General features: G+C 54.1%; 1 protein-coding gene across 4 annotated transcripts in view; it reads left to right on the forward strand.

Annotated features, from left to right (window-relative positions):
- LOC105185732 (fibroblast growth factor 18) overlaps positions 1-26,898 on the forward strand; it is a 127,358-nt gene that overhangs the window by 80,467 nt on the left and 19,993 nt on the right. The window contains exon 1 of one of the 4 annotated variants that reach the window (XM_025303625.1): positions 14,890-15,204. The exons of the other annotated variants lie outside the window; for them this stretch is intronic. Within the exon in view, the coding sequence (XP_025159410.1) occupies positions 15,125-15,204 (80 nt within the window). The 5' untranslated portion in view covers positions 14,890-15,124. Of the gene's footprint in view, positions 1-14,889; positions 15,205-26,898 lie in introns of those variants that run through there. 4 annotated transcript variants of the gene reach the window in all.

Genomic DNA, 26,898 nt, shown 5'->3' on the forward strand with positions numbered 1-26,898 from the left:
AATTCGCGCGGACCTTTGACGGTATCATCTACCTCTCTCTTTCTCGAGAGAGAGAGAGACAGAGACAGAGACAGAGACAGAGAGAGAGAGAGAGAGAGGGGGGGGAGGGGGAAACCCGCAATCTATCACGTCGATTAAATGAAGAGGCCGATACGAGCGATGCATTCGATTCGATCTATTTACAGTCCGGATTTCGAAGATTACTCAATATCTCGCCTCGACTAAAAACATACATCGATCGCAAAAGAACGCGAAAGAACGGGCCGAGCCGGCGCGGGCGGCGGCGTCGCGACGTCACGGAGGAAGCGCCGGTGAAAAATGATTTACAGTTCGCGTATCCGGTAATGGAAGACTACCGTGACAACTCACGGCGGGGGGGATCATCGCGATCCCGTCGTCGGCTATCTCGACTCGCGCAGGTGCGATTTGACGTATGAATGGCGGCGCGTTGCAAGGTGACACATTAACCGATACTCTGTTTACGATTGCGACTGGACGAGCGTAACTCGACCGATCAAACTATTCGGATTAGCGCGCACGCGCTGCTCGCACCTGCGGTCTTGAGATAATCAAATGCTAGGCGACACATCTCTCTCGGACGAGCGTCGGCCGGAGACGTAACGGCCGAGCCGGCCTCCTCCGCGACGGCGGCGAGTTTTACGACAGTCTCGTTTCGCGCGTATTTATGATTTCCGAATCGTTATGTAAGCGACGCTCGTGGTAGTTTCCACGCTAACGTGGGCACCGGCGCGCGCAATTGATGTCACGATTGTAACGCGCAGCGGCAATGTATCCACGATAATGTCCGATCCGCGATAATCCATTACGACGACGACGAGGCGACGCGCGACGACGTGCACGAGTCGATACGTTAATCGTCCGGTGGTTACAAGCCGAAAGTCTAAAAGTAATCGCAATCACCGGATATTTTCGGCCGCGACTGGGCTTCGCGTATCTCACGGTCTGATATTTATGTCGGTATTACAAACGGAATGTTAATGCGGCCATCGGTTCTTACTTTCCCTCTCTCTCTCTCTCTCTCTCTTTTTCTCCCTCGCTCGTCTCCTTTGTCGACGAGTTCTCTCGCCGCCGCCCGATTTTCGAGGACGCCTCTGCGGGGAGCATCTGTCGCGTCTGACCGAAATTACGAGAATGTCTCCTCAAGCGGGAATCAATTTCCGTAATCTTTCGTACGATGTACGCCTTTCTCTCTACCTCCCTCCCTCCCTCTCTCTCTCTCTCTCTCTCTCTCTCTCTCTCGCTCTCTGTCTCTGGAGAGCGCCGCCGATCGAGCGGTTCCATTATCGTAAAGAGCGTCCGACGTCGATATCGGAACTAAACTCGGCCGACCGTCGCGCGGCGGATTGTGAAATTCGTCAATGCGCTCTTAACGGCGATATTAAGCAGCGGGGATAAATTTCGATGAAGGCGCGCTGCGGATAGCGCGCGCGCGAGACGGCTATTCGCACGAGCACGAGAGTTGCAATTCTTTCGCGGCGCGGCCCGTCAGCGCGTTTCGTCGACCTTGTGGTCGTTTACTCAGATTTCCCAACGAAAGCAACGAGCCATTTTTGTCCTTAGCGTCAAGCTGGTTCCCTTGGCAGAGGGACTTAATGTCTCCTTAATGGCCGCGATAAAGCGGAGTTATATACGTTTGGTGCCAGTATAACGTACTACACGCGCGCACGGCGGTACATCGATACGTGTGCGTGTGCGCACGCACGTGTAATGTGCGCTCGATAGCGTCGAAGTAGATTCATCTGCCGACCGAGAGGCAAAGGCCGCGGTTGACAATAATTGCTGTTCAAGATAGAGAGGTAATGGTGGATATACGAGCGATTAAATTCCGAATATCAAGAAGCACTCCCCCGACGAGGCTTCTCGCTCTCTCAAGGCTTCTTGGCCTGGTTCGTCCCTCCCGCTCGTACCGCTGCTCGTGTCCTCTCCTCCTTCAGTGTATACCTAGCGAGCGATTCTTCTCCCTCGATCTACACGAAAATAGTATCTCTCGATATTCGACCTTCTTTTCTTCGTGAAAATTGAGACCAGGATTTCTTTGTCGGCCCTCCCCCCCTCCCCCAGCCTCGTCCCTCGACCGAGCCGCGCTTGTCCACTTAGCTTTGCAAAATAGATTACCGTCGTATCCTCAAGTGTCTAAATGTCATTTTCAATTCTATTTTTGTCCGTCTCTCTCTCTCTCTCTCTCTCTCTCTCTCTCTCTCTCTCTCTCTCTCTCTCTCTCTCTCTCTCTCTCTCTCTCTCGTCTGCTCGATCTTTCAAAAGCGTCGACTCCGAATTTAAGCCACACGCGTTATGGAAAAATCGTGAGATCGATACGTTCGCGTGCAAGCTCCATCCACGAGCGGATTCAGCGCCCGACATGAAGACGGAGCGTTATGTCAGCGCGTGACAGTGCCGTATCGAGCGACGCAAGGTGCGTACGCTTCGCGCTGGATGCTGAAGAGTCGCGTCTGCACCCGCGGCGGCAATCGATGACGTTCGCTCGAGAGATCAACGGCCGGATGAAGAAGAGGATGTTCGGTCGTGGTAGGCAAATAACAACGTCGCGATAAGAGGCCTCCATATATATTTATTTACACGATACTCCTTTTACTTTCGCCGCGGGTCGAGGCAAATCGCCGCGCCTGATCGGCCGGAGGGGAGGGGGGGGGGTGAGGGCGCTCGATCTACGACACGATCTACGATCACGACACGAGTGTCGAATTCTGGTGTGTTGCGCGCTACGATCACGATACTAACGGCGATCGGATCCTACGATCGCGGCTGTAACGCACGTATAAATAGGTAGATACCGTAATCTGCGCGCTATCGCGCGCGCTTATGTAACGGGAAAGAAATCCGAAAAATCACGTCGCGTCCAAAACATGAAAGACGTCGCGGCCGCGTTTCGGCACGCAATGCCTCCCTTCGACAGGCGCGCGTATCGCACCTGTCGCATCTGCTCTCCTCGATATAATTAGCTACTCGTGCACAAGCAGCACGAGTGCTCCGCATTTTTTCCGAAGTCCGTACGATATAGACCGCCACACTCGCGGCATACATGTACATGTGTGTGTGTATGCCGATGAATTATCGCGAGATTAGATTATCGCGAGTACAATGGCGCCAGCGCGTGCGATGGCAAAATAAACGCGTGGACATGAAACGCATGACTAAAATAATAGAAACGCGGAAAAGTTTCGTCCGCGAATTTTTAATCTGTCGGCCGGTTATCTGTTATCTGGCGGGATCTCCGCTTACACTACCGCTCGGTCTGCCTCGCGATCGCTTTGAAGACTTATCTCGGGCGCCTTGCGAAGCTGAATGATGCGAGTAGTGCGACGCGAACGCGACGGCCGATCGATGTCCAATCGAGCAGTCGAAGTTTCTTCGCACTTGAAAGGCATAACGCGTTTATTGTCGTCATCATCATGTGGCCGATAAAGCTTGAAGAGACGGCGTAAATTCAAGCGAGCACGTCAATTCGCATTTCTTTTTCTCGCCCGTACTTTTCTACCGGGCGCGAAACGGATGTGGCTTAATCTCATGTAACTAATCGAAGCGATAAACGACGATAGACTTGGAAAGACAGTAGATCAGAGTAAATTGTCAAGAGATTACTCCCCCCTCCGTCTCTCCGTGCCCCCCACCGAACTTAAAAACGCAGCCTTTTGGAAATCTACCAGTTTCACGGAACCGAAAAAATACTCCTCGTGTATCGTATGACTAATCGAAAAAAAAAATGTACTTGCAGCGTGCTATTATTTTGCCATCGTCATCGCCATTCTCTTCGTTTCGCGGCCATTCGCGGATTGTTCAAACGCGGTCACTTCTCCTATATTTTTTTCCATTCTACGAATTTTCAATTTCATTTTTCTTGTTTTTCGCCAATATTAGTTGAAACGAAATTCCGAGGAATCGCTCTTGAAAAAATACAGAGTGTAAATAAATTTTCTTCAATTCTCTCCGACATCGTCCGGGGAAGTTAGACGATTCGTTGAAATTAAACGATCCCGACAACCTCTGCGTGCGTGAACAATCTTAGAATACGAATTAAGCGGTCGGCAGCAAACATTCCTCGCGACAGTCGACGGACGCTTCGGCCGAGCGAGAGAACGAGCGGCGAGCGTTTTTCCTTCGCTGCACTGTTCGCTCCAATTTGTAAGTGTTAATGAGACCACGGGGGGATTCACGACCGTTGGACACGTCCAACGAGGGCGCCTCGGGACTCCCCGCGCGGCTGGCGCGACATGAAAAACGACAATAGCACGTCCGCGCACGGCGGCGGCTTCCTATCGACGCGGCGAAGCGTCTCGCGTCTCTCACGTATCGCCGCCGCCGGACGGCAAATATTTTTGGCGCCAACTTTTTCCGCAAAGGCCTGTTAGCATTGCGCGAAGGCCTGCGGGCCGCGAGCGAGCGAGCGAGCGAGCGAGCGTGCGTGCGTGCGTGCGTGCCGCGCTCGAGCGCGGTGATTATTGACCGAAGGCATTATCGGTGGACGAATGTATAAAACGCGGCGCGCCGCGGCGCGACTCGCCGCGGACTCGCGACTGCGAGAGAGCCGCCGTCGCCGAGCCGACTCCATTCACGAAGACGCTCGGCCCGGGCCCTCCGGGCTGAATAATCGGCGACGTCGTTTGCCTTTGAAGCCGGCACCGATTCGCGCCGCCTGCACGCGCGAATAAATTTGTATGTAAATGGACAAGAAGCGGCGACGCGACAGAAGGAGCGAGAGACCGGTCCGCGTTCGCGCGCGGCCGCCGCGCCGCCGGATCTGTGCCACACCAGAAGAGACGACGTTCTATCGGGCCCGTACGCGAGTCCTTCGGTGAATTGAGGTTTTTTGTACTCGCGCCGATCACCGGTGCCGGCAGTTCTGATTGACGTGCCGATCGAAACGAAAGCGTCGATGTCGCAAGATCGGCGCGAGAAACGCGCGGCGAATTCGAAGCCGCGCGCGCTGTGTGGCCCGCGCCGTAACGTCGGCCGTTTCGTGATGTTTCCCCGGACGAGAAGAATGTATATTTCTCACGCATGTGCACACATTCTCGGCTCGTCGGCCGTCATCGGGGGAACGATCCTTATCGCGCGCGCGCGCGCGCGCGCGAGAGTCGAACGCGTCGGCGAGGCGAGCGCGCGCGTGTTTTATCGTCTTATCGCGCGGCGATGGACGATTCGCGTCGCTCGGCCGCGCGATGAAAACTAATAATAGTTGCAGACAATAATAATATATAATACGATTTTATGGCCCGAACAAATGAGAGATAACGCGTCCAGTAGATATCTCGGATGAGAGAGCTCGTCCGCGCGCTCGTCGATTCGTACGACGTGAGATTTATAACCGCGCGAAATTAATCGTATATTCACTCCGGGCCGATAAGAATGGCATTTCTATTGGCGATAAAGCGGATCTCTTTTTCTCGTACATTGCTCGAATTTAATTAAGTTTTTGCGTGACTTGGAATTTATCCTCTCTGTTATGTCGCGTGGTCGCGCGCGACGCGCGAATCCGCCATCGAGAAGTCGACGCGTTCGTTCTAGAATGATGTTCCTCCAATAAGGTAGCTCTGCCCGACTTCCTGCTCGATCCTTTATGCGTTCGTCGCTCTCGGTCCATATCCTTGATCGATGTCGGCCATAATAATAATAATGAGCGGCGCCATGCGCGTCGCGACGCGACGTTAAGGAACCAAATTGCTTCCCCGTTGCACTTGAAAAGATCCGAGGAGAATCTTCTCGGCCTGGAACTCGTTCGCTCCTCGCGGTCGCACTTTTATCGCAAGCGAATCGCGAGAGGCGAGAGGCGCCCGTGAAACTATCGGCGACTTAATTGGCGCGACTCGCGGCTTAATCCGCACATGGCTCCGGCCGCGCGGAGAGACTTTGAGCGGCGGTTCGTATTCCGAGTCCCCGAGCGGTGGGTGATCGTAAGTAGAGTCGCAGTCACACCTGCGCGGCGAGAGAGAGAGAGAGAGAGAGAGAGAGAGAGAGAGAGAGAGAGAGAGCGATGCGCGCCGCACTCTCCGGCAAATTCCACTGCGTCCTCCCTGTCCCGCGAGATCGAGATCGCGAAAATTCTCGACGTCGGCGACGTGCGTCACGTCAGATACGCGGGCCGATTAAAGCAGCCACGCCGGCGGCTAATCGATCAGCTGTGCGGACTGCACCGGGACTCTGCGAGCGGGTCGCGAGCTGGAAAATTATCGGTCGCGAATGACGCGACGGAAGAAAGTTTTCCAGGCCGTCGTGGGGACGGAGAAGGCAAGAGAGAAAAAGGACAAAAACACGGGAGGGCTTATCGGCCACGTTATCGCCGTGCCGTCTGCGATTATGTTGGCAATTAAAACGACAATTATCTCGTATCTCGTATTTATATAGAATGTCTATATAGAGCGCGTCGCGCTCGGGGATATCGGGCCAAAAATGTCCGCAGATAGCACGGAGAACAGATAATGTGTGCAGACCGAGAGAGAGAGAGAGAGAGAGAGAGAGAGAGAGAGAGAGAGAGAGAGAGAGAGAGAGAGAGAGAGAGAGAGAGAGAGACGTGTCTGTGTCGATCTTTGTCCCTTCGACGGGGTTTCCTGAAAATAGTCATGAAACACACCGCCGCACGATTATCACGGGGGACGGGCAAAATTTCGTAAGCGGCGCGCCGCGGCGCACTTGGAAAGTCCTCCACGTCCAAATTTAAACGGCGCGCGCGGCCCTTGGAGAGAAAACCGATCGAGAAACACAGGGAGAGTCGCATTCCAGCGGTACAAGCCGCCAAGTACAAGTGCTCCGCAAACAAGGTAAATGTATTTATAGAGGGAACGACGTACGACATCTTGTCCGTTCTCTTTGCTTCTCTTCTCTCTCTCTCTCTCTCTCTCTCTCTCTCTCTCTCTCTCTCTCTCTCATCCGAGTGTAGACCCGCGATCATCGAGTTCAGGACGCTCGTCATTCACGGATTCAGCCGGCTGTTTGAACGTAGGAGTTGGCTTCCGTTGTTGCCCTTCCTCTCGATTGCGTTTTCCACGAACTATCGCGTCGCCGCTCGCTCGCTCGCCGCCGAGGAATTATCTCCTCGGCGGCATTGTGCGGCGATGCGCTAACGGAAGGTGAAGGGAAGACCGAAGGGGGTTGGGTTGAATTTCAAATTAATGAAGGAGAGAAGCGAGAGAAAAAGAAGAGAAGTGAAGCTCGGCCGCTTTTATTCCGCCGCGACTTTGCCTACTTTTACTTTACCTCGTCGCGTTACCGGGAAGCAATTTTACTCTCTTATGCCCTGCCGTTACACTCTTACTGGGTTTCTAACTTCAATCCGATTCACCCTTTAATCCCATTTAACAGTCGTGGCTGTACGTGTCTCTCTGATGCATCTCTCGCTCGCTCGCGGTTTCCCCTTTACGCGCAATCTGACGTCTCTCTGTCTCGGAATTAACGTAGGTTCCACAGCGCGCGCGAGGAAAAGGGGGGAGCGGAATGGGTACTCGCGCTTGTTGCGGGCTAATCCGCAACGATCGCGTGATGATTACATTTCGATATTTCTGACATACAATATTCGCCGGAGTGTACACATTGTTGCATCGTGAATATTCACAGCAGACGGGCGAATGAATTCCGAAATCCGCAGCGGACGACGCTCCGCATTTTCGACTCTCTTGACTCTCGGGGGGCTCCCCCGGCGTCCGTAAAATTCCACTCGCCCGGTAAACATCGTCGGGAACATCGTTCGCATGGATTGCATAATCCCGCGGTGAGGCATCGCGTCTAGACCGCACGCGTATAAGTTGCTCGCCGTGTACGCACGTGCGACACGGCGCAACACGAGGATTTCGGCGATCGCTTCCGTGCGTGCGTTCGAACTTTCTCTTAATTTGCATCGCGACTACCGTCGCCGCCGCCGCCGCCGCCGCCGCCGCCGCCGCCGCCGCCGCCGCCGCCCCGTTCGATATTTGCCGTTTCGACTAGATCGCGCGTAATGCCGCGCGCAGTCGGGCAGAACTTTCGAAACGTATCTCTCGCGTGTCTCGTATAAGAGGTGTGTTCCAAAAAATAACGGGAATCTTCGATTTTTTGGAAAGAATTTTATTTATTCGCCTACATCAATGTTATCCCCTTCAAAACAGTCCCCATTAGATATTATACACTTATGCCAGGCACTTCTTCCGATCCCCGAAACACTTCTGGAACTCGATCTTTGGGATAGCGCTTAGCTCTCTCAGTGATGCGCTTTTAATCTCATCTATGCTTGCAATTGCAATCGGCTATGCTTGCCGTTTAAGGTTCTCTTAATTTTTGGGAACAGAAAAAAGTCACACGGGGCCATGTCTGGCGAATATGGAGGCTGGAGTATCATTACAGTGTTGTCTTTGGCCAAAAATTCGCGAACAAGCAATGAAGTGTGAGCAGGTGCATTATCGTGATGCAAAAGCCATGAATTGTTTCGCCACTGAAATCCGGGCGTCTTTTTTTCGGATTGTGATTCGGCGATCGTTCATAATCATTTCTTTTATTTCTTCCACGTTTTCATCACAGTGTTGATGTGCTGGGGCGTCCAGGGCGCTCGTTATCTTCAACATCTTCTCGGAAACGCTTATACCACTCGTAAACTCTTGTTTTACTCATAACAGATTCACCAAAAGCAGTATTTAACATTTCCAAAACATTGCTGCACTTTATTTCGTTCTTACAGCAAAATTTAATGCAAATTCTCTGATCCATTTGTGAAACAAATAAATAATCGCCGATCGTACCAAAACACATGTAACACCTTTCTGACACCTGACAACAGACTAAACATCCGATATGGCTAACAATGTACAAATACTTTTCGGACATGTTCGCCAACACAACAATGAAAAAATCGCGCGAATCGGACTGCTACAACCCGCGAAATTACAAAATTCCCGTTACTTTTTCGACACACCTCGTACATCTTAATCCCCCGTAAGCGCATACACTTTTTACACTTTTCCGGAGACAATAGCACGTCGGCTTGAGAAGTGCGAGGCATTTCGCAATGCACGATAATAGCGCGAGCGCCGATTACGCGCGCTCGTCGCGTATAACAGATTTCGTAACGGCGCCCCTGCAACGACACGCGTTAATCGCCGCTCCGCGCCGGATGAGATCGGCACTTTATCCCAAATGCTAATTTATTGTGAGTGGCAGAACATCTCCGTGGCGGGCTGTAAATCACGCTGACGCAATTTTCACGGTATTTACGTTTCCGTGTAACACCGACATTGACTTTGCGCGACTCCGCAAATCGGGGAATCCTGTGTTTCAGCTCGAGTGCTATCTCTCCTGTCTCGTCGCGTTTCCGCCGCTGTCGACGACATCGGCAAACATTGGAAATATGTCCGCGGGATCGGGAGACGTTCCCTAATAACCATCGATCCCCCTTCACCTTGTCCCGCGCCACAGCACGAGGAGAGAATCGTCGTTCTCGAGAAACGGAGCGGAACGCTCCGCAGTTGAAAAGTGTGTGCTAATTTTTAACCCGGGGCGAATCGAAGTGATTTCGCTGTCAAACGCAAAACAAGCAGAATCAAGTACTGTATTTCAGACAGCCCGGCGTTAATGAGATATCCTGCATTTCCTACGCGCTCGAGGTCGGGTCGATTCTCTGTGGTTTGCGCAGAGCCTCGTGACGAGGAGGAGAGCCTCCGTGGCCAAGGCGCAGCGCTGGCCTTGACACTCTGCGCGCCGCGAGGCTTCTCTCGGGTCGCAGAAGAGGGCCCCCCGGTCTAGCCGTAGTAGACGACGACGGTGTTTCAAGGACGCGTTCGCCGAGGTGCACGCCCACACGGCGAGCTGCCTCGTGCATTATCCTGCGCTTTCTGGCACTGGCTCTCGCTCTCGCACGGTCGCGAGGGCAAAAAGGTGCAACTTCGCCGGTGGTTGCCGAGGCGAGAAGGAAACGGCGGGAGAAGCGCTCGCAGGACGCAGGTGTCTGCCGGCGGAAGAAGAGCTCGCGAGAGAGAGAGATGAGCTGGGCGGAGCGCTGGTTGCAGCACTCGAAACAAATAATCTAGGACGTCTCAATTCCGTGAAGCGGCGGACACGTCGCCTCCTCCCACTGCGCCTCACCTTTCGTCGTCTCAGCTTTCAGCCCTTGCTCCTCTGTCCGCCTCGTGCAACCTCGCACGCCGACGATGACCTGGCTCGTCCGCGTGCCGTCCGCGTGACGCCCGCGAACGAAGGATCGACGAAAGACCGAAATCCGTTGTAAATTATTGCTCCGCGGACATGTGGCGTTTAGCCCGCTATAATTGATTACCCGCGCGCCTTTAGGAGGCCCTCGGACTCGGAGGGAGCGCCAAGAACCAGGGGGTACGACCTCGGGGCATAAATTATAATTGAATTAGCCTGAGCTCTTAATTAGACCGCCCGAGAGAGGACTCTCCGTTTCGAACATCACGCGCTTCCTCTCCCTTCCTCTCTCTCTCTCTCTCTCTTTCTCGTAACTCTTCGTCCTCTTCGTCCTCCGACACGTCTCGCCGACGTTCTCCGCTCTTCGCGCTTTGTCCACGTCGTCGTCGTCGTCGTCGTCGTCGTCGTCGTCGTCGTCGTCGTCGTCGTCGTCGTCGTCGTCCGCTTCACCTCTGGCCCCCTTTCGTCTCCCTGCGGGATAATTTACAACGGGGGCGTCGCTGTTGCATGTCTGATGCGCGCGTCTCTTTCTCGGGATCTTGCGGTTTTTGTTTCTCTCTCGGGTCCTCCACGGCGCCGGTGGCGAAGAGCCTTTGTGCAAAATTGCCGCCGAGGATTTCCTCGTCGCGTTGCACCGTTCAATCTCGAGGCTCTCGTCCTGACGACGACAACGACAACGGCGGCGGTTTCGTCTCGCGCGCGCGCGCTCCTTCTCCGATCGCCCGGCGCGACAGGGTAGAAGACGGCGGCGGTGGCCGCTCAAGAGATTGCTATTACGGCTATTGTTTTCGTCGTCGCCGAGAGACCGGCTCGTTCCCACTTTACGAGCAGAACTCACTCACGCCGGACGGTAATGAATTACGAGCGATATCTGGCAGAGGGAGAATACCAAGATAGTGCAGCCTCGCGGCCAGGTGACGAGGCGCGCGCTTAACAGAGAGAAGCGGACGAAAATATATTTATTCGTTTGTTTATTCATCCGTTTATTTGCACTCGGCGCGAAATTTCACGCATTTCGCACTTTCCTCGTAAATCTCGCGAGCTTGTTTGCTCGAGAAATCTGTCCGTCGCTCGAGCGCGAGAAATTACCGCTGAAACGTCGCAATCAGCGCCGCGCTCGCCGCGATAATGAAGATCCGATTGACGCGGGAATAAAAGAAGAGATCGGCGGCGCGCCGGCCGGCCGGCTGGCCGGCGCGGGCGCGGCGTTTCCGCGCGAGCGCGAGCGCACAATCGCGAAGGAAGGCATGCAATTAACGCGATATCGATCCGAATCGCATGACGCGCGCGCGCGCGCGCGCGCGCGGCCCCGCGCCGGCAATCTCTTTTCCAGCTCCGACTTCAAGCTCGATCGTAACTCCGGCTTTTATCGGGGAGATTCGTTTCCGCCGGCGCGTGCAAAACAAACGGCGACGCTCGCTCTCTCGTACGCGAGGCGCCTCCGCAACTCAGCAGCCCCCCTCAGCTCCGCGCCAGTCTTCTTGGCCGCGCTTCGCTCTTTTCCGCGCTCGGCGCGTATCTACGCTTTCCGCGCTCGTAAAAGGGACGTTTATTATCGCGCGTATCCCACGATAAGCGCCCTGTCCTGACGCTGCTTTTACCTCATCCTCGGCGGATGCTTTCCGCCAATTGTGCGCGAACGCTTTGTCCCGCTTCTCGTAACCGAGAGGCTCCCCCGGCAGGTAATCCCGCGACGGTTGGCTAACGCGAAGCGCTTCGCTGACGGTGACGTTTAATTTGTGAAAAAAATCTCCATTTCGGAGAAACGATTTCTTTCGCCTTCGCGCGCCCCGTAAGAAGCGGAGCGTCTTGTTACTTTCTTTCCCGTTTAACGAAGGATTACTTTCTTGGCTCTCTCTCTCTCTCTCTCTCTCTCTCTCTCTCTCTGCCTCGAAGAGAGCTCGGGCGCTCTTCGATAAACATGTCCCAAGTCCGCCACGAGCGCGGATCGTTAATTCCGGCCGGTGGAGACACGCGACCGTTGATAATTAATTTCTACGTTCGGCGAGATCACATCGGCCGCACGTAGCGCCAGGCGCGTATAGCCCGGTGGTACCAGCTAGACACGCCGGCGGATCGTGAGGTCGTATATCTTGTTTCTTCTCTTTTGGCCGGCGAGAACGCGGAGGGAGAATCGGAAAGACCGGAAGAAAGAAGCGAGAGGGACGAGGGAAGAAGGGTGCCGCCACCGCCGACGCCGCCGCCGACGCCGCCGCCTCCGCCGCCGCCGCGGTTGGGAATAGCGAGCGGTAGCCGTTCGGGCGATGCAAATTCGAGACCGAAAACATTCGCGATGTATAATTCATCGCGCGGACCCGCCCGGCGTGTCCGCCTACGCGCGATACTACGTGTGCTCGCGCGACGATGGAACAATGTTTGCGCTTGTACGGGCAATCTCGTCGCGTAAGCGCGTTATAATCGCTCGCGGCCAAAGCGCGCCTCTCTCGGCTCACGATGCGAATTTTAGTGCGCGCGAGTCGCTAGGATCCATCGCTACTCGCGATGGACGAACGTGAGTCTCGACGGTCGCTTTCGTAAATCGCCGAGCGATCGGGACGTGAGAATGAAAGCGAGCGAGGAAAGGAGGAACGGTGATGAAGTGTCGAAGGCAGGTTCGCGCTGGCGTCTGGTAACGGAATCGCGGAAAATGGCCTCGCCCTTTTATACTTCTTGCACTCTTCGCTTGCTGATTTTACTTTGGAAGCGTCGTACGTGTAAATTCATCGAGTACGCGGCGACAGTTCGGTACGAGGGTGGAGGAGGGGGGGGCGGAGAATCGTGAGCTCTATTGGCTCAAGTTTCCTGATACGCCGCACGAGCGTCCGAAAGAAAAGCAGAGCAGAAGAAGAAACGAGGGATAACGAGGGGGGAGGGAGGAGGAAAAGGAGGAGGGATGGACGAGGGCGATTCCGCCGAAAGCAGAAACGAGACTGCTCCCACGAGGACTCGGGAATGACGACAAATCGCCATCGGAATCCGGGTGCCGATCGTTGAACCTGAACAAACGGAGCAATCGGCGATACGGCTCGTAAAGCCGTAAAAACAAAAGTATCTCAACTCGACGGCGGCTGCCGATGTACGTGTAGGTGTCCACGTCGGACGTCATCATCCCCGCGAATCTCGGGCGGGTGGGTGTACTCATCCGTGGGACACACATACACCGAGAGACGCGCGATGACGAACGTCGGCGGGGATACACATATACGTACGTATGCAACGCGAGCGAGAAAAAGAGAGGGGGGAGGAAGAAGAAGAAGGAAGAGATGTACTTCTGCTTTCTCCGGCTCTTACGTGGCGAACTTGCACCATAAGAAAGCCTTGACGAACGATACGTCCCCGACGGACGTCCACTTCGCAGACGAGTGCCGTCGCCGCCGATGCCTGTCGCCGGATATTTCTTTGCGTCTGTGTTTGCGGCGCCTGGCGGATTTGCCTTTCGCGCAAAATTGGATTGAGGATCCGTGTCGCGAATTAAGGCACGGTGTCTCTCTCTCTCTCTCTCTCTCTCTCTCTCTCTCCTCTCTCTCTCTCTCTCTCTCTCTCTCTCTCTCTCTCGCGGTTAACCTTTGCCCGACGGACGAGGATTGGAGGAAAGGCGATTGTTGTACTACTTACGACTGCGAGCTCTCGAAGCGGAGCGCGCGAGATGTCTCGCGACGTAAATTTGCCACGATCTAGATCTCTTATCATCTTATCACATCGGTCAGATTCGCGACAAAGATCAATTTTCCGACTGCATCGTCCGTGCGTGTCGATCGAGGTCGGCATGCAGCAATTAACTCGAGCGACGTCAGCCGCCGCGCGAGAAGTCCGTGTCTGACTAGTGCCGACAGTATCTACTTGCGCGCTCATCCCACCGCACGTCAAGCCCACCTCGTTGTCCGTCTGAAAATAGCCTGTCGCGAGGACTCCTAATTACAAGGTATCATTGCGAGGTGCTTTTCGCTTCTCGCGAGCACGCGCAAAAATTTTAGCAAATGCCTGTGCATAAAATTTTAATTACTTACGCCTGCCAGCCACTTACGGCGCGCCGCGGTACATTTTTGGCGGTACGATCGACGGACTTGCCACTTTCGGAAGATTCCGCCGGGAGATGTGCTCGCTCGACATACATCCGGCTGCGATTTCGATGTCGATGATGCTCCGGCGGGAGAGGAAAGGAGACTCCTCTCTCCCCGTGTTTGTTAGAATTAACAGCATTTCGAGGTTCCTCTTTTATGACCGAGAGGACCGGCGCGCGCTTATTCCTGGCGTGTAATTTAACGCCGCGTGATTTAACGACGCGCGTAGCGCCAGGTATTTTAGCACTCGTTCCGAAAAGCCAAGCGCAAACACAACTCCGAATTGACGTTGAGTATAGACGTGTGCTCGCGTGTGCAAAAGAAAAAGAAGAAAAAGGAGAGGAACGGGGGGGGGGCGGGGCGGAGGAGGAGAGGAGGAGGTACTCGGAACCCGGACGCCGGCAAGTAGTACATCGGTAAGCGATTCGGCTGCTCCGCGTGTTCGCTTGTTAATGACACGGGTGGATCCTGTCGAGATCCCGCTAAGGAGTAGCGGTAGGAGTAGTAGAGCTTGTTGATAAAAAAGGAGCAACGGGGATATTTCCTCGTTGGCCGTGCCCGCGCGCACCCTCGAGCTAGTAAAGCTAATTAAGAAATAAGTCGGACCACCAACGTCGGTGGAGGTAATTTGCATCCTGCGCTACGAAGATCGAATAACGCGATATGAAATATTACTAATCGCGTCGCACATGTAGATTCTCCCGGGGTACCGTAACATCTCTTGCGATGCTACGCGCTCTTCTTTTCTTCCTTCCTTTTCCTTTTCATTTTTCACCGGCAGACGGTAATCTACGACTTTGCCGTATGGGTCATCCCTCTCTCTTTCGGAAATCGATGGCAGAGGAAACGAGATACGGATTAAGATTCAGATTCGTATATGAAGCGCCGGCGAAGGAAATGACGGTCGATGGACGATTTCGATGCTATCGTCAATATCATCCACGGCATCGAAGCTATTCCGCGGATGGCCGACCACCTGGACGCGGTCAGATGATTGTCCGTGAGTATCGGAGCCAATTAGCGGCAATCCATACCGTCGATTGGATACCACGTTCCCTCTAACTATATCCCCGATTGGATATCACTCGGCCATGACAAAGTCCCTCCCGCGAGCGGAGAAACAGCCGCGGTACGTCCGCCTCGGACTGGTTCTACTCTGAAAGCAAAAAGGCACCTTCTCTCTCTCTCTCTCTCTCTCTCTCTCTCCCTCTCTCTCTCTCTCTCTCTCTCTCTCTCTCTCTCTCTCTCTCTCTCTCTCCCTCTCGCACGAGTCCTCGACTCGTTTTTTCTCTCTCTCTCTCTCTCCCCCCTCTTTCTCTCTCACCGGCTCGCCTCTTTCGCCCCTCTCTACCCCTTCCCCCGTTATCATCAGTCGGTGCAAATCACTCACTAATTACATCTAAAACGACTTACGCACATGAGACGGCCGAAGGAGCTGTAGAGAGCTAATAGTAAGAGGAGACCTTCGCATCTCTCGACACACCGTACCGCATCGACGTTACAGACACACGCACGCTCGCTCATTCGCTCGCTCGCTTGTTCACGCGGACACGGCTAATAGCGCTCGTGTGTGCGATTATGCATATTGATGGGACGGCGATTGATTTCATCGCTAATTGTATCCAACCGTGTTGCTCGTTATCGGGAAAGATGCCCCTCCCGAAGACGCGCGTCGCCATCATGTCTCTCGCGAGCATCTCGCGAGCGGCGCGGCAGCGTCCCTCGCGGTAACGGGCGATGTTTTAATTAGGCCGGCTAATAAGTCGGCTCGAAAGCGGGTCGTTGCGCGAAGACAATAAGTGCATCGCGAACCTGGAGATAATCGGCGCGCTTCTCTCGCTCGCGCAGCATGACCGGCCGCTAACGTCGAGTTATTAAACCGGAGCGATTCCGGCCGGTCATTTCACGGCGGCTTAAAATCGCTTCTTGTGCGCGGTCTCTCTCTCTCTCTCTCTCTCTCTCCCCCCCCCCCTCTTCCTGCCGGTCGCTCGTTCGCGTGGACGGACCGCCGCGATGAAGCGGATGCTCGTTTTTGCACGAATCGATAAGTCCCTATTAACGGCCCCGGGTAATTAGAGGTAAATTAACTTCCTATCGTTTAGAACATCCTCAAAGAGGATGTAGAAGATTATCGTGGCGTAATGAAATACTTAGCGATCGAGGCGTCAACACGCGTATCTCTGATACATCTGTTCTAATTTTTTATCTCTCTCTCTCTCTCTCTCTCTCTCTCTCTCTCTCTGAAAGAAGAAAGCGACTATTATTCTTATTACAAATATAAGCAGGAAAAGATTTCCCACACTAATAACAAAATATAAGAAATTTGCACTCGATTGAGCGATTAACCAATTATGAAACGAAAAGAGAAACAGTAAGCAAAACATCGAAAAATAATGTAAAATTAGTGACCTGATCGAATTCTAAATGTACCGTGATATATGTCAAACAAGATCAAGCATATAAACACTGTCTGTTAATTGATTTAAACATACCGTATAGTATAGGGTTTTGACGGCGCAGTTTACGATTGTATTAAATTAGTGTTAAACGACCGTGTGATAACATTGTTCCTTTGTCTTTTCAATTTAATTGGCGCCCTCGGCTTATGTTTCGATCAGCGATACGTGTCCGCGCTCGATTCGATCGACTCTGATGTGAGTTAGATTAGTGAGTTTCAGCTGGTTTGTGTATTTATCAGCTGACTCGGTCGCAAGCGCGACTCTTGCCAGCTAAGAAGGTCGCCAACAGACATGACGTTGCTCGTCATCGGCAACATCTGACGATATTTTCGATAAAGATTTGATATCGTGTCCCTTTTCTGGGGTAAGTAAACATTCGATTGTTCAATATTGATCGCGCAGAACGACGTCTGGCTTAGATATCGCGACGGTGCACGTTGAGCCATTGACGTAACACGCTTATTTCGGGCCGGCGTCGCGCGAGCGATTCCACGAAATTCCTGAAGACGATTACACGAATTCCATCGTCGGCTTCGCGATGTCTTATCTCCGCTGCGCACTCCCTCACGCTCTGACGTTATCAGCACGATCCCGGGGCATTACTTTCGCGGTTCGGCGGTACTTCTTCCCTCGCGCGATCGAGCGAGCGAGTGAGAGCGAGCGATCGCGATGTGTGCAACTCATCAACTCGCCGCGCCGGGGACTGCAGAATCGTCTCGCTGCATCACTCGCGTCGCGCTAATTTCGCGTAATCCGTAATCCGTAATCTCTCGCGTTATTGCCGCGCCGTGTTCCAATTCGCACAGCAGCTCCTCGTCGCTCCATAGCTCGGCTAGTTCGAGCTGATTTCCACTCCTCCGGGCAGACGCCCCCGTCTCTCGGATCGTCTCGTTTCGAGTTGTCTGATCAAGAGCGAAGTTGAACGAGCCTCCAACGAGCACTGGCCGGCGTTCATTAAGCGCGGATCATAAAACTTCCGCGTATGTTCCATCAGCGACTCGATTTAATCTTCCTCCTTGAGAGCATTTTTCCGTTCTCACGGACGCCGACGGAATTCCGTGCGGCATTGGCTTATCCCAGAGAGACACGAACGACTCACTAAATATAAATTTAATCGGTGGATCGTTGCCCGAATCGATCGCACGGCGAACTGCCGTTCCCGGGTCCCGGGAGGCTCTCGGGTTGCTGGGAGAGTGCCCTAAAAGTGCGCTTTCGCTCTTGTGCGGATTCGTCGACTAACCAAGTTTCGTATGACTAACCTCCGCTGACTCATCCTCGTTCCGTGCCGCGAGCGAGCGAGCGAGCGAGCGGGAGGAAGAGAGATCCATCGTGCTCGCAGACGGATTTTGGCAGTGCCATTTTTTCCCGACGTCGTACATTTTCATCTCGGTAATGCAATATTACTCATTCGTCTTCGTCCATCTGTGATTTTCCTTCCGCACCGTAACGATCCGCGTGTCTCTCTGCAACTACGATTTCTCGGGCGCGCGACCCTTGACCCTTGGCAGGACAATACTCTCCCAACGGCGAACGAACAATGGCTTTGGGTAGTCGTGGCGGTGACGAAGAAACAGTAAGAATGCTAAAGACTCTGAAACTCTTTCAGTCGGAAAAGTAAACGAGATCCGTTGGCGTCAGAAATTGCGACGCGACTTTTCCATCATTCCAGATCGCATTCCTTCACCTTCACTGTCTCGCTGGCAAAGTATTTATACATCCGCATCTCGGGAACTCGATAGGTGCAAAAAATGGAAAATCCCATTAGAGAGAGGGAGAGAGAGAGAGAGAGAGAGAGAGAGAGAGAGCAGTCATTTTTTTTCAATCGTCAGAACGTGCGCCTGCGATAGTGCCGGGATTCTGAGAAAAGAAAGGGAGAAGAACGGGAAAGAGAAAAAGGAGACGGAGAGAGAGAGAGAGAGAGAGAGAGAGAGAGAGAGAGAGAGAGAGAGAGAGAGAGAGAGAGAGAGAGAGAGAGAGAGAGAGAGTTAAGTGATGGTGGGTGGGCGAGATGGTTATTTAAATGCCCATAGGAGCCATTAGAGATTACGGTCCAACAACAAATGCCGACGTGAATGAGCCGAGTCGAACGACGATATATGTTGCTTTCCGACAAAACAAAACTTTCTACAGCCTCCACATTTTCTTCTCCGCCCCTTCGCTTTTCCTCGCGTGACATGATACGCACGGATGGAAACGCCGCGCAGAACACACACGAGCAATCTGCGAATGTGCGTTCGTGTGCGCGTCACTTTGGGACGTTTCTGTTTAAAAACGCGCGGCGGAATCATGAGGATTACGTCCGTTTAAAAGGACGCGCGCTCTCGCACTCGTACACACAGACGCGGCGCCGTTCGTCTTGTGCTTCGTTACGATGATGAATTCGTAGGTGAATCATATTCTCGGTAATGCGATTACGAGCTACTCCAAATGGCATACGAATCGTTCTCTGCACTTTGTAGAGATACGGGATCGCGTAATAAAATGTAAATTACAACTTGGATTCCGGCGCGTCGCAGTATTACCGGGAAATAAAGGACCGATCCTGTCTACCGGCGTACTCAGGATTATCCATCCGGGGTGGCCATATAAGGCCGGGATTTGATGAAAATTAAAGTTCATCGCGCAATCGCCGGTCAGCTGGATAAGAGCCGGTAACAGCTGAAATAAATTACAGTCTCGGGACGTATCGGCTGCACCTGAAACTTTCTCGATGCACGCCGCGTGATTTACGCTGAAATACGTTCTCGATTATCGCGATCACCCACATCGAATCGTAAGAAGACACGAAAGTATGTGCGACGATACACGCGGCGGCGTATCCCCTTTTTCTTATTTCTCGAGGGATATCGCGCCGCGCTCGAAATTCCCAGAGGTCGGCCGCAGTGCGCGTTGTGAGGAGAGCACGTCGGGTTATCGGCGACGAAATGAATTCCTAAAACTCAATTAACCGTGGCCTCTTTAACAGCCTCGTCTTAACGAACGAGACGACTCGGGTAATGAATGGTCGCGCGGGACGCGCCGGGTATTTCGATCGGGCTGAGCTATCCGTGGACGTTCATCCGAATACCGATACAACCGCCCTAAGAGCATCGAACGATCCAACCCTTTTAAGTAGGTCTAAGTAAAACGCTAGAGAGGAATGCAAGGGATACAGCTTGATGGTGCGGCATCGGCGTTGAGTACGAGATCAGTTTCACCGCGTGAGTCATCGCGAGTCCCTGAGAGAGGTGACACCGCTTCGACTCGGAACGATCGTGAGAGGTTACGACCGTCACGAGTGACGGTCGAATTTTCGTCCGAAACGGTTGGACACGCCAGAAATTGCCGGAACTCACGCGTCAGCTCAATATCCCCGCTTGCGAGACAAGTGCGGCAGCCTGACTTCTCAACGATGACGATTGCTTTTCGACTGGCGGTCGTGACAGCCGCCGCTCACTCACGAAATTAAAAAATTTTTTTTCGAACGGGGAATTCAATAAAGAGTGACAATTTGTGCGACGAAACGGACTCTCTTCGAAGGCAATGAATACATAATTATCGTTGCGTATCATCTCGCTGGATAAAGCTCGATAAACGCGTGTGTCGTGAAGGTGAAAACCGATGGATTTTTTGATCGCACGGCTTACAGGCCGCCGTTCACACGGCATCTTCGACAATCAACAAATCACCGTGGACGGTTTTTCCTCCGCAGCGATGATATTTGCTCGTCTACCCCTTGCTTTCTTTCGCTCCCTCTCTCTCTCTCTCTCTCTCTCTCACACTCACCCGTGTAGCCGTTTTTTCCTCGCGGGGGGATGACGAGGAGCGTGTCAGAATGAATGTGACGCCGGCGGAACGTCGCGGCTTCCGAGCAAAAACCACGTCGCGTACTTCTCTCGCGTGGCTCCTCTTCTTGTTTGTGCTCTCTCTTCTCCTTCCTTATATTCCTCTCTTCTTCCCCGCGCCCTCCATCCCGTGCCTCTGCCTGTCCCGGCCGTGGCATACTTGACGCACGACAGTCCTCTACGTAGCGTTACAGGACGCGTTTAGTCGCTCATCGTCTCCTTATCCGTTCTCCATAAACGCACGACGTCGACGGCTATCTGCCACTTCACGTGGCACCAGCCTGGAGACACGAGTGTGCTCGTGTGCTGGTAGGAAGAAAAAGTCGGGCTCAATCAACGAGATAGTTCGCACGGCGGCGTGCACGCCTCCTGCGGGCATAGAAGCGATCCGGGCGGCTCGCGTTGTCTCGGCCTTTGCAAGTGACGTGTCTTCGTATTCGAGATTATTGTCGTTGCAAAAGTCGGATTTACAGTCATATAGATGATTCTCTTTAACTCTTGTCGAAGTGCTACTTATACCAGAAATACTCACGATGACAACCTTGAGTGACAACGCTAGGAACGCTCGCAAAGCACTACATACATTTTCCGCTCTTATATCGCAAATACGTAAATATCTTTTTGTTAGTCGACACACATATATATATATATATATATATATTATGTTCCAATTGTGAGCGAGAGAGATGCATCGGGAGTGGGCTCATGATTAATTAGTCGGCAACTGGGAATTGGACTGTCCCAAGTAGTCGGAAAATGTCTCTCGGAAAAGCCACGTGCTTCAAAGTACAAACTGACACACTCGCGGCGAGGGACAACCCGAAGCATTGTCGGTGACGTAGGAAGCAGCGAACTCGATGACGAATTCGATGATGTCCCGAGTGATCTCCTGGAAGTCGGCGGCGGCCGGACCGTGCGGAGGAATTACAGATGCTCTTCATGGAAACGGCGCGAATGACTGGCCCGCGTAAATCCGGCGGGAAGGTCAAATTTCAGGCGTATAGATACGTCCGCTTGCGATTAGTCATTGGTCTCTCGCGGTCATTAGCGCGGACTGGCGGGGGTCCGAATTTAATCGCCGATCCGTGGAAAATACGAGTCACAACACCGAGCGCTTCCCGACGGAAAAAGCTTCGTGAGTTTTGCAAGGTCCTTGCGTCTTGCGTCGATCTACGGCACTCTGACGAGACTCCAAGGCTCGTCTACATTAGCTGTAAGAGTAAGGCTGTAAGGCTTGCAAGACACGAAACGCAATATTTTCATTCGCCAACAGCTTACGTTACAGCCTTACAGCCTTACTCTTACAGCTATTGTAGACGAGCCTTCAAACATCTTCACTCGCTATCAATTGCGGCTACTGCGGCCGAGTCGGTAGATCGCGCGGGCTCGTGAGACTCTCCTGAAATGCGAGATTAGGATTTTACGATGATGACGACAGCCCGCAGCGCGATAACGTGCCTCTCTGTTGACGTAAAATCTTATTTGCGCCGCGGTGCGTGCAGACTCCCGGCGAGCAGGCGGGAAATGCTGCGCGGCGTCGTGAGCTTATTTTCGAGCGCCGCAATCCGCCGAGAGTTATCGCACAAATATGAGCCATTGTTTGTATCTTTTTTTCCTCGAGGGAAAATGGTCTAATTGTTATCGCGGGGGGGCTGAAGAAGTCTCTCTCAAAACGCGAGAGGTGGCCTATGTAATTTCACTTCTGCCTCGATCGACTCGGTATTTACTTTACGCGTATTCTCGAGAGGAGGCAGAAGGGAACGGTATCGCGGAGACGAAATATTTCTCTAATTTTTAATCAAGTAACAAAAACACCTCGGAACGATGCGGTTATGTTTTCCCGGAGAATTAGCTTTTATTCAGGCGCCGATCGGCACAGTGGAGGGGGGGGGGGCAGGGGGGCGAAGGGAACGCACAACGTCGGGACGTGCCCCCGCAGATGTGCCAGCGACGCGCGGTTGCGGTTCCAACGACTGTAAATTGTAGTCGCCGCGCGATTATGCCCGGTCATTTAGCGGTCGAATTGACTGGTTCTAAATCAAATCGCGTTACGGCTCGATCTCGATCGCGGCTGTTGGCGGTGCAACGTATCGCCGTCGCGATTGACCCCGACAGTTCGCCACGGCCGTTTGTGAATCCATTGGCACGCGTGATTTGTCGTGATTTGCCACGGCTATTTAGGAAGCATTTCGGAGCCTGCCTCTTTGTGACGCAACGCCAGGTGACTTCTTCTTCGGGGCTCGTTCGCGCGCGGCTCGTGCTGCACGGGCGTGCTATAAAGGTAGTAAATTTCGTGGTTACCCTGAATGGAGACGTCGTGTCGCACCCCCTCCCGTAGCAACGCCGAAAATTCAGAGGACAGAGAAAGAGAGAGAGAAAGAGAGAGAGAGAGAGAGAGAGAGAGGCGGCTGAAAGATCATCGCGACGAGAGCAGTTCCGTAATAAATTAACACCGCTGCAACTTCCGGACATCCAGTGCGTTAAACACAAGGCGAGTCGAATCCTCCAGCGCGAAGATCGATTCAGTTCATCCGGCAAATTGAATCGCGCGCGATACGGCCGGCGTATCGTCGCCTTCTCGCGAGTGACGAGCCGACTGATTGCAAGGTTCTCATGAGGCGTCGCTGGGAGCTCATCGCGAATCCTCATACGCTCTCGCCGGCCGACTCCTGAGGATCCTTAGGACCGGGGTGGCTCAGTCACGCACGGAATCCGTGTGTACCCCGGCTGGGCGCGCGACAGGCGGTGTCCAGCTGAGAGTCATCGGCGTCGGCTCGGTAGCCGCGTTTTTCATCGGCGGTTGTTGGAGCCTATTCAAGTGTCGCTAGTTTTTCGCGCGGCGGGCGACAAATATCCCCTCCAAAATCCCCTTTGGATGAGTCCCCACGTGGTCCGGGATGTCACGACGGGTCGTGTCCTCGCCGGCATTCACCGTGCTGATCCCGTCCCGGTGACTACCCACCCAGTCGCGTGCATTCACGGAGCGATCTTCCGGACGTGCGATCTCGCGATCAGCCGCCAGCGGTGGCGGCGGCGGCGGCGGTGGCGGCGACGGCGACGGCGGCGGCGACGATCGAGTGAACGAGCGAGACAAGTGAGACTTTGCTGTCGTTTCCGTTGAGTGAGCGCGGAGTGATTGCATTTCCCAATCGGCGGTTTGCGGCCGGCGGCATCGCGTCGCGTCGGGATACCGAGTGGACCTCGCTGTGATATCGCTACAACTCGCGCCGTGTGCTGCCGACGGGGAAGGGGGTGGCTTTATCGACGACGCGACGCTCGGTTCGCCGCTCGCAAGCGGATGATCGCGCGTTAGGTTTCGCGGGGAACCGCTCTCGCGACCGCAGGGATTCGCGCGTTACGTCAGCATCGATATCGCTGGTAATCCAGGTTAAACCGAGAGACGACTCGAGGGCTCGCTGATCTCGCCTCTCGATACGCCGCATGACGCGAATTCGCCCGCTGTGCTGCACGTGACGACGAAAACGGTATATAGGTCCGTCACGGCGGCGGGTTTCCCCGCAGAAAGTTCGGTCTCGCCGCGTCGCGATAAGGAAACCTACCGGCGCGTTCTTCGTCGTCAGAGTTCGTCGGAGTGACGTGACGTAACGTGTAACGTGCGACGCGCCGGTCCACTCTCTCTCTCTCTCTCTCTCTCTCGAAAGCAGACCGCATCGATCGATCCAGGAGGTGCAATTCGGCGGAGCTTGGCGCGAGGTGTCGTCGACCCAGCGAGGTCTGCGAGTATTCTGTCGCGTAACCCGTGTCTATCCATCCGTCACGGGCGACGCGGCCGTCGTCTACGAGCGAGAGAGCGCGGGGACTCGCGGCGAAACGAGGTGCTCGAATCGTTACTGCTGCTGGCTGGCCGTAATTCGCGCGATTTACAATGCATGGACTGAGATGACAGATGCCGAGGCGGGGACTCGCAGCTATGTCTACGACGATCGTTGAGTGAGTTACGGCGATTTCGTCGCCACACGTTGACATTTCTCACGCCGCCCTACAGGACACGTTCTTCGGATTCCGAAGGGGCCTCGGCGACTCGATAATGGATAAAGAACGCTCCCCGCGAGGAGACGCGTCGCGTCGCGTCTCCTTACCTTCGTGTACGGCGATCGTAATCCCGCGTAAAATGGCGCACTCGATATAGCGACGGGACTTTGAGAAATTCCGATTCTCGCTTCCAGAGGGATCTCTCTCTCTCTCTCTCTCTCTCTCTCTCTCTCTTTCTCGTGAGATTATTAACAGCGTCAGTCGTCGTTCGTTATATATATTTCTCGGAAGAGAAACGCGCTGACGACGCGTACCTTCGACGTTCGCGCTGTTTTCCTCTCTTTGTGGATTCACTCGTTGACGGAGGTGTATCGTTGCAACGCGGTAATGAGCATTAACTGGACGCTGCGTCACGAAGCGCGCGCATGACCGGCATGACGCGCGCGGCGCGGCGCGGCGCTCTCGCGTGTTGGAATTTGTCACGGCCGGATCTCACGACGCTCCGGAATTTCGCGACTCCGCGGAATTTCGTGACGCGGCCACGTGCACAAAGCCGAGCCGCGCTCGGGAGAGAGCGCGTGCGTCCTCCACGTGCGTGGCGACGACGACACGCAACACCCAACACGCCTCTCGTGGTCCACGCGATCGCATGCGATGGCGAAGCTGTCGCTGACAGGCGAGCAATTCCCTACGGGTCTACGGGTTTTGAGTAATTGCGATATCGTGTAGTGAGAAGTCAGACGTGCGTGACACTTTGAAAGAAATTCGCCCGGCAATTTTTGCGAGGTCCAAGGTGTGACGGGGAACCTCGCGAAACTAGAATCCACTGCAACATCTTCCCCGTGTAATTCGATTTGTCCCGCGTTTCAGGGGCACATCTCCGTCAAGATCGCGACGAAGTGCGGATTAAAAGCCGAGAGAGAAAGAATAATCTCCGTGGGTTCGTGACGAGTGAGAAACGGACGGACGACGCTCGCGCGAAAAAACGGCGAGCGCGTCGCGCAATCGTCGCGATCGACGCGACGTCTCGTGCTCGCGCGGTCCACGCTAGAAATCTTCATCCTCGGCGACCTTTCCGTCCTGGTGACACGTTCCATCCGTTCCATACGTTCACGACGGAGGCCTCGCACGGAGCGTCTCTCTCGCCTCCTTGCGCAAGACGTCCCGGCAGATATCCGAATGTTAATGTATCCCGCGCGGCTCTCGACGAAGCTTACGTCGGCGCTCGCGGCGACGAGCGATACCTACGTCCGCGGCGCGCACCGCGTGTATTATCGCGTGTCCCGAGCCGTGATCCACGGCCGTTAATGAGACGGCCGGCGAGCGCTTGTCAGCGGGACGTCGCTGTGTGACTAAGTTTGCAATTATGTAAACCGGCATCCCGAGCTGCGAGTGGGATACTCGTACACCTTGGTTTAGAAGGCGGTGCTCTCCGCCGATGTGAAAATTGAAAAATCGACATTGACGCTGCTGACGTAAATTGGATACTTTGGAATGTAGCACGATACACGTTCCCGCGAGAGAGAGAGAGAGAGAGAGAGAGAGAGAGAGAGCGGCTCACGCGACGTGAAGGGGAGAAGGGGAAAATAGCCGGCGGGCGACGATACAGCGATCTATTTTCCGTCCACGTATTTTCCATCCTTCACCGAGACTCATCGCACGCTCTCGTTGATCGCCCTTTATTACTATAATTCGCTCGATTAAGCGCTAGACGGTCTCTCCGGGAAGTAACTGCGCGATCGCCGTAAGAGAAACGGACATGTTAATTCGCGACGGTGATTTATCGCGGAGCGAGACGCGTGCGAACAAACTCACCGTCGTCCGTCGCGAGGAAAAGGACCGCGTTTTCGGCCGTTTTTTCTCTCACCTTCCTCTTGTCCTCCCTCTCTCTCTCTCTCTCTCTCTCTCTCTCTGTCACGCGCGGGCAAGAGCCCGTCGATTTAATAAAGCATAAATCGTTTCTCCACACATCCGGCAGCGCGAACGTCGAACGTTACGAATCCAGTTGCGTATTTGCATCGAGTCGTCGCGCCGCGCCGCGCCGCGCCGGTGCAATTAAACCTCGAAACCCGAGTCGAGTCGACTCGCCGGGCACCCCGTTCTCCGGCCTGGGCTCCGGTGTTACGACCTGATGTATATCGCGCGGAGAGCGCGATGATGAATGCACGACCGGGTCCTCTGGCGAAATCCGTATCGCGGAGCTCTGCTCCGAGCATATTCCCTGCCTCGGCCGGCCGCAGCTTTTCTACGTGACGCCGTAGAACGCGATTGTTCCCACGCGGGAGAACCCGGGGAGCGTACCCCCGCCGGGAGATTAACTGCGATTACCTCGCCGTCTAATCGCGATCGCGACGCTCGGCCGGGGAAAAGCGGGACGACGAGGAAAAAGTCGGCTCGCGCGAAGCTCGCAGCAGAATC

Source organism: Harpegnathos saltator, unplaced genomic scaffold, assembly GCF_003227715.2.
Source record: "Harpegnathos saltator strain DR-91 unplaced genomic scaffold, Hsal_v8.6 scaffold56, whole genome shotgun sequence".
NCBI classification, from domain to species: Eukaryota; Metazoa; Arthropoda; class Insecta; order Hymenoptera; family Formicidae; genus Harpegnathos; species Harpegnathos saltator.